Source organism: Pinus tabuliformis, chromosome 4_2, assembly GCF_031772625.1.
Source record: "Pinus tabuliformis cultivar Carrire ecotype Pingquan chromosome 4_2, CPIR1, whole genome shotgun sequence".
Classification (NCBI taxonomy): domain Eukaryota; kingdom Viridiplantae; phylum Streptophyta; class Pinopsida; order Pinales; family Pinaceae; genus Pinus; species Pinus tabuliformis.
The window spans coordinates 776,699,389-776,714,291 of NC_142304.1; the positions used below are offsets into that span (position 1 = coordinate 776,699,389).

At 38.0% G+C, this 14,903-nt stretch overlaps 1 protein-coding gene across 2 annotated transcripts in view; it reads right to left on the minus strand.

The window, feature by feature from the left end:
• Window positions 1-14,903, minus strand: part of GATB (GLU-ADT subunit B) — a 168,886-nt gene that overhangs the window by 46,627 nt on the left and 107,356 nt on the right. For both annotated transcript variants that reach the window (XM_089424161.1, XM_089424160.1), the window contains exon 7: window positions 14,765-14,881. In XM_089424161.1, the coding sequence (XP_089280287.1) occupies window positions 14,765-14,881 (117 nt within the window). The remainder of the gene's footprint in view (window positions 1-14,764; window positions 14,882-14,903) is intronic.

Consider the following 14,903-nt stretch of genomic DNA (forward strand, 5'->3'; position numbering starts at 1 on the left):
TATCTTGATGTAAAAATTATTTTGGTGCATAGTCCTTCATACTTAGACACCATGGCTAAAATATTAAAGGGTGGAAAAATTATTAATCCCCTCAACTGTCAATTAATGAAATTTTCTTACAAAACTAAATTAAAATCCTAAGCCAGAAATTTAATTAATAATAGTCAAAATTAGAAGTCCTAGAGAAATTCAATTCTCCAAGTGAAAAAATTTGTGGGTCTTAAAGAAATTAATTTTTGGATGTCCCCCACCAAGGGAATATTGGAAATTTCAAGAAAAATTGGATCCTTGGGCCTTAGTGTTAAAGTCAAAGTCAAATTTTTTAGAAAATTAGCTCAAAATAATTATTTTTGGGATAATTAAAAATGGTTTTTATGAAAAATTCGAAAATTCCTCAAAAATAAAGATTTTCGACGGTGGAGATTAAAAGATGAACAAAAATCTATCAACGGTCGAGATTATTTTGACGGAGATCAAGCCAACTAGCCGTTATTTTCCACTTTGAGGATTTATCTATAAATTAGAAGTCATTTGCTTTTCAAGTTAATGAAAAATTTCGAAGAAGCTCTAAGTCAAGCTCAGTTGTAATATTTTTTTGGAAATAATAAAGAAGACTTTGGGGTCTATTCATGGTTGTGTTTCTCTTATGCTTATTGTGATCATTTCTGAATCATGTTCTTAATTCTCTATTGAATTATATTTTGTAAGTTATTTTTTCTCTAGCCATTAAGTGGATTAACTATTTGCACAAGTATCTTGCATTAGTTACTGGGTTTAGACAGACATTATAACTTGATTGATCTAGCAGGTATCTCTAGATCTTGAGGGTTATGGTGTTTATCTAGCCCCTATTGATCTAATAACTTGATCTTAAGTGTGTAGATATCTCAAGGATTCAGATCTTGGGCGTGAGGGGAAGTCTTCAATTGGACCAGCCAACTCCCAAGACAAGAAAGCTTAAGGGCCCATTGTGTTAAATTTCAAGTCTTATCTGACGATTGGTTTTGCAGAGATTTGGGCCATTGCTTACCCATTAAAACTATTTTACTCATTCATTTTATTCTATTGTGCATTTAAAGAATAGATCTACTTACAAGAGTCATAAATCATTGTGAATATTGTAAAATAAAATTTTGTAGATATTTTTATTTTCTAACCCTTGTGTGCAGCTAGGGTTTTGGGGTTTATTTTTATTTTGTACATATTTGGGTTTTGGCTTTTAAAATTTTATTTGTACAGGTGAATTTCAAAGCTAGATCTGAAGAATTATCAAGGGTTTCAAGGGTTTCAGCCCTTGGAAAAATTTTAAGAGGGTTTCTAGAGGTGGATCTAGGCCTAGGAAGGCAAGATCCACCCTCTATTGTTCTCCTAAACTCGACGTCAAACTGGAGGGGATTTTTGTGATTGTTTGAAGAGAAATTTCGAGATCTGGAAAAATTTCTCTGAATTTGGTGAGGGTTTCAGTGATTTTCAGAGGCTTTTTTCCCTGTCGTCTGCGTTTTGAGCAATGTTGCACGAAGCGGGAGCGAAGCGGAAGCGCGAAGCGGAAGCGCGGAGCGCGGAAGCGTCATTTTCCAAAAATCTAGGGAGCGAAGCGTCCGCGGAAGCGTCTGCTATATATATATATTTTTTTATATTTTTTTGCATTTATACTCAAAACAAACATCCCAAATACCAAATTAATTGTAGAAGACATGAAAACATGCATATTTTTGCATAAATCAAGATAGATATATATATACACTAGTGAAGAAAAGTTCAGCAGTTGTGCAGCAATTCAGTAAAAGCATAGGTCAAGAGAACTTAACGAAAATGTTCAGAATAGAGGTGCAGCAGATACAACAATCGATTATTAATCAATTTTGGTAGCTCATAGAACCGTAATGCACATTACTAAAACACATGTAATATATACTAATTACTAAATGCATGGTTGGCAAACCAACGTAAGTAACAGAACACATAGCAACATGTTATTATAACAATGCATTCTGCCCAGTAACAAATCAAAGGCTACACATGTTACATCATACTCTCTGTTGGAATGGAGAATTAGTAATTACACATGACACCTGGCCCCAACATGAATAATTAATGATAGCACATTTCATAACAGCATACTATGCTCAGTGTTACATCATACCGTGTGTTGGAATAGAGAATTACACATGACACCTCGCCCCAACATGAATAATTAATGATAGCACATTTTGTAACAGTATACTCTCACAGTGTTATGATCACATATCACATAATGTCCAACCAGTTATAAGAAATATGTCCTGCCCAGGGTGGAGATAAACAATCACACTTGATAGCATGCCCCAGCATGAATACATAATGACAGCAGATTGAGTTTACGTACCATTAGTTCGTAGCAAAACTTCATGATGAAATAAGACGTAGCAATTAACCAAAATATTATGGTGGGAGTCGGGACAGCACATACTTGAATGGCAATATGTTATGACTGTGCAAGATGACAATGCCATTCGAGGCTACAGAAATTGCATAGTCTTGATTTTCTCTTGTTGTCTATGTAAAACAGTAGAGTATAGCTACAACAATTAATTTGGTATGGGCTTCTCTACTCTGTTGTATACATATGCATGAGAAAACTAACCGCTGCACAGTCCTTAGAAAGGCATACGTGGATAGAACAAACTAATAGAGTAAACTATCAGTTGCACTGTCCTTAAAGAGGGTATAGCATAATTTCTAGGGACAGCGGCAGTAACAGCAGAACTTATACAAGGAGACACCAGAAACAGATTTTTAATAAGCCACAGTCATAGTATAGATTAACATAGCTTATACAAGGAAATACCAGGAACATAACTACAATAATCCACAGTGAATAGTATATGTCACCCCGGGCCGGAAGCTTGGCGCCACCCCGTGCCCGAACCGCCCTCGGATCCGCGGTTCCGGGGTGGCCGCAACCTAAAAGGCAGGAACCGCGTGTAAATGACGGAACCGCGCCCCCTCCTCCTCAGAATCGCGATTCCCAAATGGATTCCGGGACGGTTCGCTCCGAACCGCGGTTCCGGGTTTGGATCCTCCGGGGGGGGGCGATTCCTGCAACACTGGTTTTGAGTCCTCTCCTTCTAGCCGCCAGCCTTTTGAGTCCTCTCCTTCTAGCCACGGGCCCAAAAGGTTGCTGCCAACCCTATTTGTGGGCTTTTCCTCCTCCCTACTGCCCATTCAAACCTGTCATTGCCCTTTCTTTCCCTGTGGCCCCTATCCTTCCTTTTCTCCTCAACGTTGCCTCTCTTTCCTGTAAAGCAGCCTTCTCCCTTGCTTCTCTTTCTTCGCTTCCCTTCCTTTTTTCCCTCAAAACCCTCATGGCATCCTTTGTTCACCCTTCTCCCAGCCTTTCGTGGCCTTTAGGGCCTCCTTCCTTTCAACGCAGCCCCCAAAAGGCCTCCGCTAGCCCTTGTAAGAGAAAATTGATTATGATCATTGATCATGATCTGTTGTGATTTCAAACTAGTCATAGGATAGAGTAGATTTATCTGTAACAAGATGGCTAAAGAGGTTGTGCAGCATGCCCATAACCCATCCTTGAAGCTCAGCTTAACAAACTAAAAACCTTTTCACTATTAAAAAGCAAACTATGGAGATGCAGGCCTAAACAAAAAACTTGTTTGTTTTGATTTAGATCCATGTCAAGGCCTTTCATAGAGCCAAAAAGGCTATATTTGCATGGTCTTTGACAATGTGAGGTCTAACATTGGACCATAGACTACAATATTTTGGAGTCTCATGGTCTTTCATATTCAGAGGTCTAGCCTTGAGCCACAGACTACAATATTATGGCATCTCTCAACATAACTGCCAGGTCTATGAAAGGGATGAAGAAATGAAACATCTCTTTTGGTTTTGTGATTTTGCTCAATCAACTTAGGATAAGGTGTATAGCTTATGAAGTCAATTTATTCCTTCACATCTTACCTGGCAGGTTTCCCTCCTTGGGGACAAACTTCCTTGAGTCGTTGAGTTTAGAAAATCTTGGCAATTAATTAGAGTAGGACTCCTTCACTTCATTTGGGGAAACGAGAATAACTCTCTATTCGAACAAGTTACATCTGACAAAACATTTTTATCATTTAACAGAGCACTAACATTTGCTAATATAAGAATGTATATTTTAGTGCATTTCAAGAAAGATGAGATAAAGATATTGCACATGTGCCAGCGGTTTGACAGCTGGGGAGGTGCACCTTGTACAATGAGTAGGATGCTGACTACAAATACCCCTCCTTGATCTGCCAAATCCCATGGATCTGCAAATCATCTAAGACAACATGCTGGTAGAGCCATCCATAAGCACTTGGAGAGGGCACCACCTTTAGCTGCCACCACCAATCCCACCAAATCATGATTCATAATTTCCCAACTTTATCCCTGGCTATTTTTAATCCTGAAAAGCCTTTGGAGCCAAAGCAAGGAAATGATGAGAGGGAGCCAAGTATCACTGATATGAGTTGGTTATGGAAGACTACAGTCCAACCCCTAATGAAAAGGATGACCCTCGTTTGACAGCAGCGTGATCCTTATTGCTGCATCATAAACTATCTCTACATATGAGCTAATTCATCCTTTTCTTTCCTATGTTGTCTATTTCTTGCCATATGAGAGCTTTTGTCATCAACCTAGATGGAATTTTGTACCTAATTTACTATTGTTATAGGTTGTTAGGGGATTTTGGACTTTATGTACACAGTTGTTGTTAGGGAATTTTGGACTTTATGTACACACTTGTTGCTCAACGCAACCCAATTTTATTGTATAAAATGCATTGTACATATTGATCATATTTATAGTTAAAGGAAGAATTGTATTCAGAAAATATGTTGTCCATTTCATCTCTCCCTACAATATCAAACATTTTGTTTTATTGACCCACATTTTGCCTCTTCCACATCTGTGCCAGTGTTTGCTGTAAGCATTAATGGAGCTGCACCTCTTCTTTGAATCCTCCTTTCCATAGCCATTTATGCTTATTATTGTTCCCTTCTATATTTAATTAATTCTTCTAGATTGCAATTGTAGCATTTTATTCAGAAAATATGTTGTCCGTTTCATCTCTCCCTCCAATATCAAACATTTTTTTTTATTGACCCACATTTTGCCTCTTCCACACCTGTGCTACACAGTGTTTGATGTAAGCATTAATGCAGTTGCACCTCTTCTTTGAATCCTCCTTTCCATAGTCATTTCTGCTTATTATTGCTCCCTTCTATATTTAATTAATTCTTCTACATTACAATTGTAGGATTATACCTCAACCCCATATCCACCTTCGTATAAAATATGAGCCTTCACTTGAGTATAGTAGCCTTAATAGACCTTTTCACATAAATTGTACCTCCATTCTCCAGCCATCCTCCTTAATAGACCTTTCCACATAAATTACACCTCCATCATTGGGCCCATTTCTGCTTAGTACTGCCCCGTTCTATATTTGATTAATTCTTGTTGATTGCAATTTTTTGGCATCCCTCAATGCCATATCCAGCTATGTATGAACAATGAGCCTTCACTCAAGTATTGGATACTTAATAGACCTTTCCACATATAGTGCACCTACATTCTTGGGCCCTACTCCTTGCAACGTTTCCAACTTAGTAACAAGCCTCTAAAGAGGATATTCCTTTCACAAAACCATTTCTCATGATCTTGAGGTGTCCTGCACAAAAGTTGCTGCTGTTGCATGAAAAGAAGCCATTGGTGCATAACATGGATGTTGGAAAGATAGAAAAGAAATAAGTGACTTCTGCTACCACAATGAAATTCACCTACTCACAGTGCTACTATAAATGCTTCTCACTAACTGCTTCCTCACACACAAATGCTGCTTAAAATCTCTGCTTATCTGATCAATCATTACTTCTCCAAATCCTACTTTGGAATAGATGAACTCAGCAATTCAGCAAAGACATATTTTATTATTAATAAATAGATAGATGATGATATAATTTGTGGGAGGCCCCTGGCTTTATATTGCCTTGGGTGCCTCTTGGTGAATGGTTTGATCATGCCCTTTCCCTAATAAACTATTAATTACAATTAACCGATTTTTTATATAACATTGCCTTCCTCCCAAAACATGCTTTGTCTTCAAAGCATACATAACGACGGATGTTGTTGAAGAAATGCTTCAGTCTCCCAAGAAGCTTCTTCTTCTAGTAAGTCCTTCCACTTGATCAAATATCCCTTGATTACAAGAGATTGGAGCTTCTTTTCCCTAGTGGATATGATACCTTCTGGTTCTAAAATGACCCTTCCTTCATCATCTAAGGATGGAAGCATTTTTTGTGTTGATTGATGGTCGCCCAGTGCCCTTTTAAGGCAGGATACATGGAAGACGTTGTGAACACAACGTTTATCCATAAGGCTTACAATATATGCAACTTGGCTGATCTTTTTGTTGATCTGGTATGGTCCATAAAACTTTGGTGCCAATTTATTTTTTCCTTTTTGTTTCAAGGACAACTATTTGTATGGCTGGAGCTTGACAAATACCCATTCTCCAACTTCAAATTCTCTCTCGGTTCTGTTTCGGTCAGCTTGTTGCTTCATACGGTTTCTTGCATTATTTAAATTTTCTTTTAGGGTTTGGACGATTTTTTGGGTTTCTTCTAGTTGGTTTTTAACAGCTGGTAGATTTGTCTGGACGGTAGCTAGATCCTTCCATTTCGGAGGTTCGTACCCATACAAAGCTTGGAATGGAGTCATTTTTGCTGACATATGATAAGTAGAATTATACCACCATTCAGCGAGATGCAACCACTAAACCCACTTATTTTGTTTTTCTGTAGCGTAACAACGTAGGTAGGCTTCCAAACATTTATTGACAACCTTTGTTTGTCCATTTGTTTGAGGGTGGTAAGCGAAACTCATATTTAGGTAGGTTCCTATATGGTTGAACAATTCCTTCCAGAAATTACCCTTAAATTTGGCATCTCTATCACTCACAATGACTTTCGGAAAACCGTGTAATTTATAAATATTTTTGCAAAATATCTCAGTGATTTGTTTAGCTGAGTCTGATTTCTTCATTGCAATAAAATGAGCATATTTGGTGAGTTTGTCGACTACTACAAAAATCTTATCTTTGCCATCGGATACAGGTAACCCTTCAATAAAGTCCATTGATATTTCTTCCCATTTCTGATTCGGAATGTTTAAGGGGTGAAGTAATCCAAGTGTCATAATATTTTCACTTTTATTTCTTTGACATTTGTCACATTTTGCTACATATTTCTGAATATCACAACTCATCCCCTTCCAAAAGAATGATTGACGTGCATTGTAGTAAGTTTTAAAGAATCCTACATGTCCGGCTGACAGTGAATCATGTGACTCCTTAAGTATCTTGGATTTAAACTTGAAGTTTGGGTTCAGATAGATTCGTCCTTTGTTACATAAAATATCATTCTTCCATTCAAATTTTGAGTTGTCTGGAAGGTTATTGATCATCGCAGTTATTTCTGGATCTTTGGCATACTCACTTTGAATCTCATTAAGCCATTCGAGAACAACAACCGAGACTGCAAGTAATATTCGTTCTTCGTCCTTCCTAGATAGGGCATCCGCTACTACATTGTCTTTTCCCTTTTTATGTAATATCTCCATGTCAAACACGACAATTTTTTCAATCCATTTTTGTTTTTCTTCGGAAAGTGTTTTTTGTTATGGTCTGTTGGAATGGAGAACTTACTTCCCAAAAGATATTGTCTCCACTTGGCTAGTGCGTGCATGATAGCGAGCATTTCCTTGTTGTATGTGGATTTAAGACGTTCTCGTTTATTGAGCTTCCTGCTTTCAAAAGCTATTGGATACCCCTCTTGCATTATCATTGCACCTATACCGAACCCGGAAGCATCACACTCAATGATAAATGGTTTAGAGAAATTTGGAGTTGCCATTACCGAGGCATTAGACATAACTTCCTTCAATTCTTCAAAGCACCTTCCTGCTTCCTCATTCCATTGAAAAGAATTCTTCTTTAAAAGTTTTGTTAGAGGTGCAGTGATATGTGCATAGCTTTTAGTAAATCTTCGATAATATCCAGTCAATCCTAAGAACCCTCTTAGCTTGGATATAGTAACTGGTTTGGTCCATTCCTTTATAGCCTTCATTTTGTTAGGGTCCACTTTTACTCCTTCATGGGATATTATGTGTCCGAGATATTCTACTTCTTCCTTCCCAAAGGTGCATTGGGATTTCTTGGCATAGAACTGATGTTCTTTCAGTGTTGATTTGGGGTAGCATCAGATGTGCTCTAGCCACGAAAATTGGTGGAGAGGCTAAAGCACATGAGATCTCCAAGACCCAGAAATCATTTGGGTAGAATCTAACCAGTTTGTGAGATATTAAAATAATTAATATTTTTAATGGAGTCCCTAAGTCTAAAGTTAGGGAAAATAAAATATTAATGTAAATTAATATAAAACTGGGTTAGAATGGTCCAAAAGTCATGGATCAAGCCAAATCTAATCTTAGCTGTTGATTAGAGATTTAATCTCGGTCGTTGATGGACCAACGAGAAAAGTATAAGAGGAAGCTTGAGGGTCAGTTGGAGAACACACCGAGTTGATCAAGAATTCAATTTTTTGGGGCAGGGCTTGCTGAGGAAATCGAAGGAGTGATCAGAGCTGCGGCTGAGGGGCAGTGAATACAGAAGCAAAGAGGGTACCAGGAGCATCAGCGCAGAAGCCGGGAGAGGGTTGACGCAGAGCCAGCTAGAGGCCACACAGAAGCAGCTAGAGGCCACGCAGAGGAAGCCAAGAGCTGCGCAGTGCCAGAGAGAGCCAGCTTGGGTGACGCAGAGGCTCCAGAGGATGAAGCAGAGCCTCCAGAGGCTGACGCTGGGAGATTTCGTGGGGCAAATTGGAGCTGAGAGCTATGGGATCATTCATCCGGGGTTTTTAGCCAGGATATCTGTCTCCGACTAACAGGTACTACTGCCGAGGGCATTCTCTGTTGGGTGAGCCATTTCTGGCACCCAGATTGTATTCTAAAACTGCTTAATAACAAAACCCTCAGATAGCTGCACCAGTTTTCCCACAATGGGTTTTTCCAAGGACATTAGTGCAAAAATAACGGTGTCACTTGTGTGCTTGTTTTTCTTTCAGCGGATGATCTGTAGATGTTGAGACTGTATTTTGTTTATTTCGTTATTTATATGTTTTAAATAACTTGTTCGAATTTAACAAGTGGAAGAAATAAACCAGAAGAATACAGATTAAATTTCTAATGGGTTAGACTTAGAAATTTCAACATCCAGTAGTGTAAGAACTTTATCTAAATGTTGTAGGTGCTCCTTCCAAGTTTTACTGTAAATTAAAATATCATCAAAGAATACTAATACAAACTTCCTAAGATATGGACAGAATAACTCGTTCATAGTGGCTTGGAATGTTGTTGGTGCATTGGTTAACCCAAAGGGCATTACTTTAAATTCGTAGTGACCTTCGTGTGTTCGGAACGCAGTTTTTGGTATGTCTTCCAACCTGATTCTGATTTGGTAATAGCCTGACCTTAAGTCCAATTTTGAGAAGTATTTTGCGCCATGTAGTTCATCCAACATTTCATTGATAAAGGGAATTGGGAATTTGTTTTTAATCGTTATTTTGTTTAATCCTCTTTAATCGATGCATAGCATGAACGATCCATCCTTCTTCCATACCAATACCACTGGAGCAGCATACGGACTCTTACTTTTGAGATGATCCCACATTTTAAAAGGTCTTGGATTAATCTTTCAATTTCAGTCTTTTGGTGATGCAGATATCGATACAGTTTGATGTTGACGGGATCTGATCCTGCTTTGACTTCTATCGTATGCTCAATTTCCCTGTTAGAAGGCATTTTCATGGGTAGGTCTTGGAATACTTTTTCGTGCTTCTGAATTAGCTCTTGTACTTTTGGTGACTCTTCGCTGATCACTTTTGCAGATAACATTTCTAATTGGTGACATTGTACTACATAGGCTGGTGCTCCTTTTCGAATCATTTTCATCATCTGGGATGACGACACGATTTGATTTTCTGGTGCTTGGAATCCGTATAACTTGTACCTTTGCCCTTCCCATTTAAAGCTTATAAACTGCTTTTGATGGTTGGCAGAGTAAGTGCCTAGGGTTTGTAGCCATTGGATACCTAAGACCACATCTACTCCTCCTAATGGTATAGTGTAGAACGGAGATTCTAAATTAAAGTCTTGAATCTACAATTTGACCTTATGGCATTTCCCTACCTTTTCAATCTTCTTACCGTCGACTACCATCACCTTCATGTTGGGCATGGGAAATGTGAAAATGTTGAGTCTCTTTGCCATGGTTGAGTCTAAAAAATTGTGGGTGCTACCAATGTCGATGAGAACCATTACGTTGTTCTTCTTGATATGTCCTTTTAATTTTAAAGTCTGGGGTTGTGATATACCTGTGATCAGTGTTTTCAAAACCGTTTTTAAAAACCGGTTACCGATCTAACTGGCCGGTTAGCAAGGCCGCCGATCTAAACCGGCCAAAAAACCCGATTGGAAAGGCCATTTCGCCATTTTTTTTCCCTAACTGATGAAAACCGGCCGGTTTTGTCCTAAACCGCACGCCCACTGTAAAGTTAAAAAAACATATTTTTCACTGTGTTTCAGGGGTTTTAGGGGAAACTAAGGGTGTTTCAACCCTAACAATGTTGGCAATTAATGGTAATGTTAAATTCTTAAAGTAAAAGTGACATTTCCTTTAATTTTCATTTTCATCCTTTTACTTAAATTTTTAACATTACCATGAAATGACTCAAGATGTTTGAGAGTGGTTTCGACCTCATTGGATTTCATATGGAGAAACTAGAATTTTAGATTTCACTCAAAATTCAGCAGACTTAATGGTTTTCAGGATTTCATGGTTTGGGGGTAAACAATAAATGCAATCGGAGCTCCAAATGATGAGCAAAACTCCTGATCTAGATTCCATTGTGTTGGACGATATTGATCCAACATCAGAATGGGTGGAGGAGACTGAAGAACCTGTGTTTGAGGCTAATTTTGATATCAACATGGCTTTAGCAGGGGACGATGCAGATTATGTGGTGGCATCAAAACTAGGATCACTAGCGGCATCAAGGAAAGGCAAAGAACCAGTGGAAGGCACTAGTCATGCAGGTCGACAAAATTGTGCTTCCATTAGGTCCACTTCTATTGTCATTGGTGGCATTGATACTGAGGTTGCAGATCAGGCTGAGGCATCCTCAGACTTTGAACCAAATGATGTCTATGTAGCTCCTGATGATGATCTTGTCTCTAGTAGTGGTGATGAACTTGATGATTGATCATGTGTACACTGTAGACTTGTAGTAGGCCAATGGCCTCATAGCTTGCAGCATTGTTTTTGGACTTTATAGGCCATTTAGAGCCGCATTTCTTATGTATTTTGTTATTTTGTCAATGATATGTATTGTACTCGGTGCCATTTTGATATATTCACCTTTACATGGTATATAAATGAGCAAACTTCGCATATTTTGTCTTTATTGGCTTGGAATCATGGTTTTACATCTTAAAAATAGTTTTATTTCACTAAAAATTAATTATTTAATGTATTTTTTTAAAACCGGTTCGTTTAGACCAAACCAGTCCCGGTTAGACCGGTTCCGGTCGGTAAACCGGTTCATTAGGTGGACCGGTCCGGTCACCGGTTCCGATTTTAAAAACATTGCTTGTGATAGCCGATAATGACACTTGTGGAATGCTTTCATCGTCTAATTCTGGAGAGAATTCTGGGGCATCTTCTATTCCTTCTATGTCTGATTCATCATTGTTTGAATCATTAGTTGCTTCACAATTATATAAGTTCTTTGTCTCTTTTCCTTTAGCACACCTATGTTTAGGGTCCCACTTTTCGCCACAGCGTTTGCACTTGCCCTCTTTCATCCTTTACACTTCCACGTTAGATTTTTCTCCCTCACGAAGATGTGGTGGAACATATTTTGTATTATCTGTATTCGCAGACTAGCAAAATCTTCATCTCGATTATACTTTTTCCGGCTTTGACCACAATATCTTTTCAAATTTCTTTTCAGCAACTTTTTCTTTTCGTCTTGCTACTTCTATTGGCGTAATGTCATGAAGCTCAAGTTCTACTCATAGATGGGTTTTAAGTCCGGTGATGTACGATTGGATTAGACGAGATTCTGAAAACCCAGGTACTCGTGTTGCTAAGGTCTCCCATTCTCGAGTGTATTCATCCACATCTCCTTTTTGTCGCAATCTGATGAGTGTTGAAAAGAACTCTTCTTCCTTGACACCTTGGAACCTTTTAAAGAACGCATCCTTAAATTTTCTCCCACTGATAGCGAGTGTCATCTTCTTCCACCACATATACCAATTATATGATTCGCCTTCCATTTTCATGGAAGCGTGCCTAATCTCTTCGTCATCATTGTCAATATCGTAAATCTTGAAATACTCTTTTATTGAGCCATGCAACGCTGCATTTTTCGTTACCGTCGAACTTGGGTAGCTCAATTTTTCCTCTTTTTTGATACATCGCTAACAGTGGAGTGAAAAATGGGTACTGATTGGTGAATTGATTCCAGCGCTGCTTATTTTGAAAATTCACATTACTATTTTCTTGATGGTGTGTGGATGATTTTTTTGGAGACTCGGTTTTTCCATGAGAATCTACTGAATCTGGTGCATTATGTTGTTGATTACCTTCATCATTTTGGAATATTTGTTCGGGTGTAATTTTCATCCTGCCACAAATAGCGGTCAGTATTGTCATTATTTGATTATGATCCATTTTGGATTCGATATGGTTATGCCCGAGCTATCTTTCTATCCAAATTGTCGTATCTTGAAGCTTCTTGATATCATCGGAATGTCCAGTAACCTTACTCTCGAGATCGACTAATTTTTGGTTAAAATCATCGTAATGATTTGTAATCCTATTCTCAAGATCAACCAATTTTTTGTTGAAATCGACCATTGTCATCGACGACATTGAACGGGTTTGTGGGGGTGTATATTTGTCCGCCTTTTTAAGCTTTCTTCCTTAATTTGAACTATTTTTTTAATAGTTAAAACTTTTTTTAAATAATTAATTTTTTTAATCACTTAATAAATATTAATTAATATATATATATCTATATATATATATAGATATATATATCGATTTTAAATATTAATTACTTATATAATTATAAATCATATAATTAATAAATATTAGAACTATATAATAATTAATATAACTATGTGATATGAACTGTGAAACGTCGGGGTGAAGAGTCACAGTGGTAAACGTGTGTATTGGGAATGGTGGTCGGCGAAGAAATAGCGGCATGAAGAGGATACGAACGGAACGCAGAGAGTGAGGTGGTCGTGGATGCGGGAACAGCGGAAAGGAAGGCATTGACGGAGACAGGGAATGATGGTGGAATTGAGCCAACGAAACGAAACGATGACAGGGAGCACAGTCGATGGGTTGTGGCCAATCACCAAGGAATTGATGGCAGACAGTGTCGGAGACATGGAAAAGGCGGAGTATGGAAAGCGCAAATGGGGAAAACACAGCATAGTCGGATAGTGTGGAAAACGGGTGGACAGGGACATTCAACGATTAAAAAGGAAAACGATGGAACAATGGGTGGGTGAGGAGCGAAAACAACGGACCGATGCAAGGGAACAGCAGAACAGGGTTGTGCAACAAGGACGCGCTCTGAAGACCGATCTCACTCTAATACCAGATGGAAAAGATGAACTCAAAGATTCAGCAAAGACATTTTATTATTAATAAATAGATAGATGATGATACAATTTGTGGGAGGCGCCTGGCTTTATATTGCCTTGTGTGCCTCTTGGTGAATGGGCATGATCAAAGATCATGCCCTTTGCCTAATAAACTATTAATTACAATTAACTGATTTTTTATATAACATGCTCATCCAATGACAACACACATAAAACAGTGAAGAAAACATAGGGCTAGGGCTGTATTTATGTTAAACCAAAAGTTCTATCTTTAATAAAATAGTGGGGTAGGTTTTAGGGATGGGGAAGTTTTTATTTTTTCTTGGCTTGAGGGGTGGATTTTCACTAGAAATCACACAAAAAAAGAAGAAAATTGTGGGACTACTTGTATGCCATGGCTCGGAAACATTTCCTTTTTCCCACTCATTTCCTATGACATAGATGTAAATAGCGTTTGCCAAGAACCTGATTTTATGGTTATATTAGCAAAAGAAAGTATATTGCACTGCATTGCATTGAGTTATATTCATGAAGGCCATTACAAAAACTCATGTCATTTGCAGACCATTTTGCCAAGATTGCAGGAGCAAAGAGAAGAGTGATGTGCTTCTGTTACAAACAAATTTCCAACTATTTCATACATAGCGATAGAGCAGAGATGCATTGTCTTTTTTTCTCAAGGAGGATAAGACGAAACATATTTCTCTCTCCTTTTCAATTACTAATAAAATAATAGTGTGTTAAATAATCCCATAAAGAGTCAATTCCCAACTCTGGCAAATTTCCCCTGGCTTTGTCATATTTAAGATACACTTCTCATAAAACACCATTAAAGTTAAGCAAAAAGCAATCCTTCTCAAAGCACTTTCATGACGAGCTTTATCAAAAATAGTAAACACCTTTATAACCACTAAAGGTCTGCATTCACAGAGGACTTAATAAAGAACAGTTTGAAAGAAGGAAAAAACAAACCTAAAGCCTTAAGAATCAGGATAAAAAAGCATACCTGACCAGCAAAGAAACCTTGTAATTTTGTCTTACCACCTCGATATTGCTCCAATTGCTTGGGATTCTCTGCTAATATTTTATCTACCATACTTTCGATTATGTCTGGATCTGAAATCTGCTTGAAATTTCCATCAAAA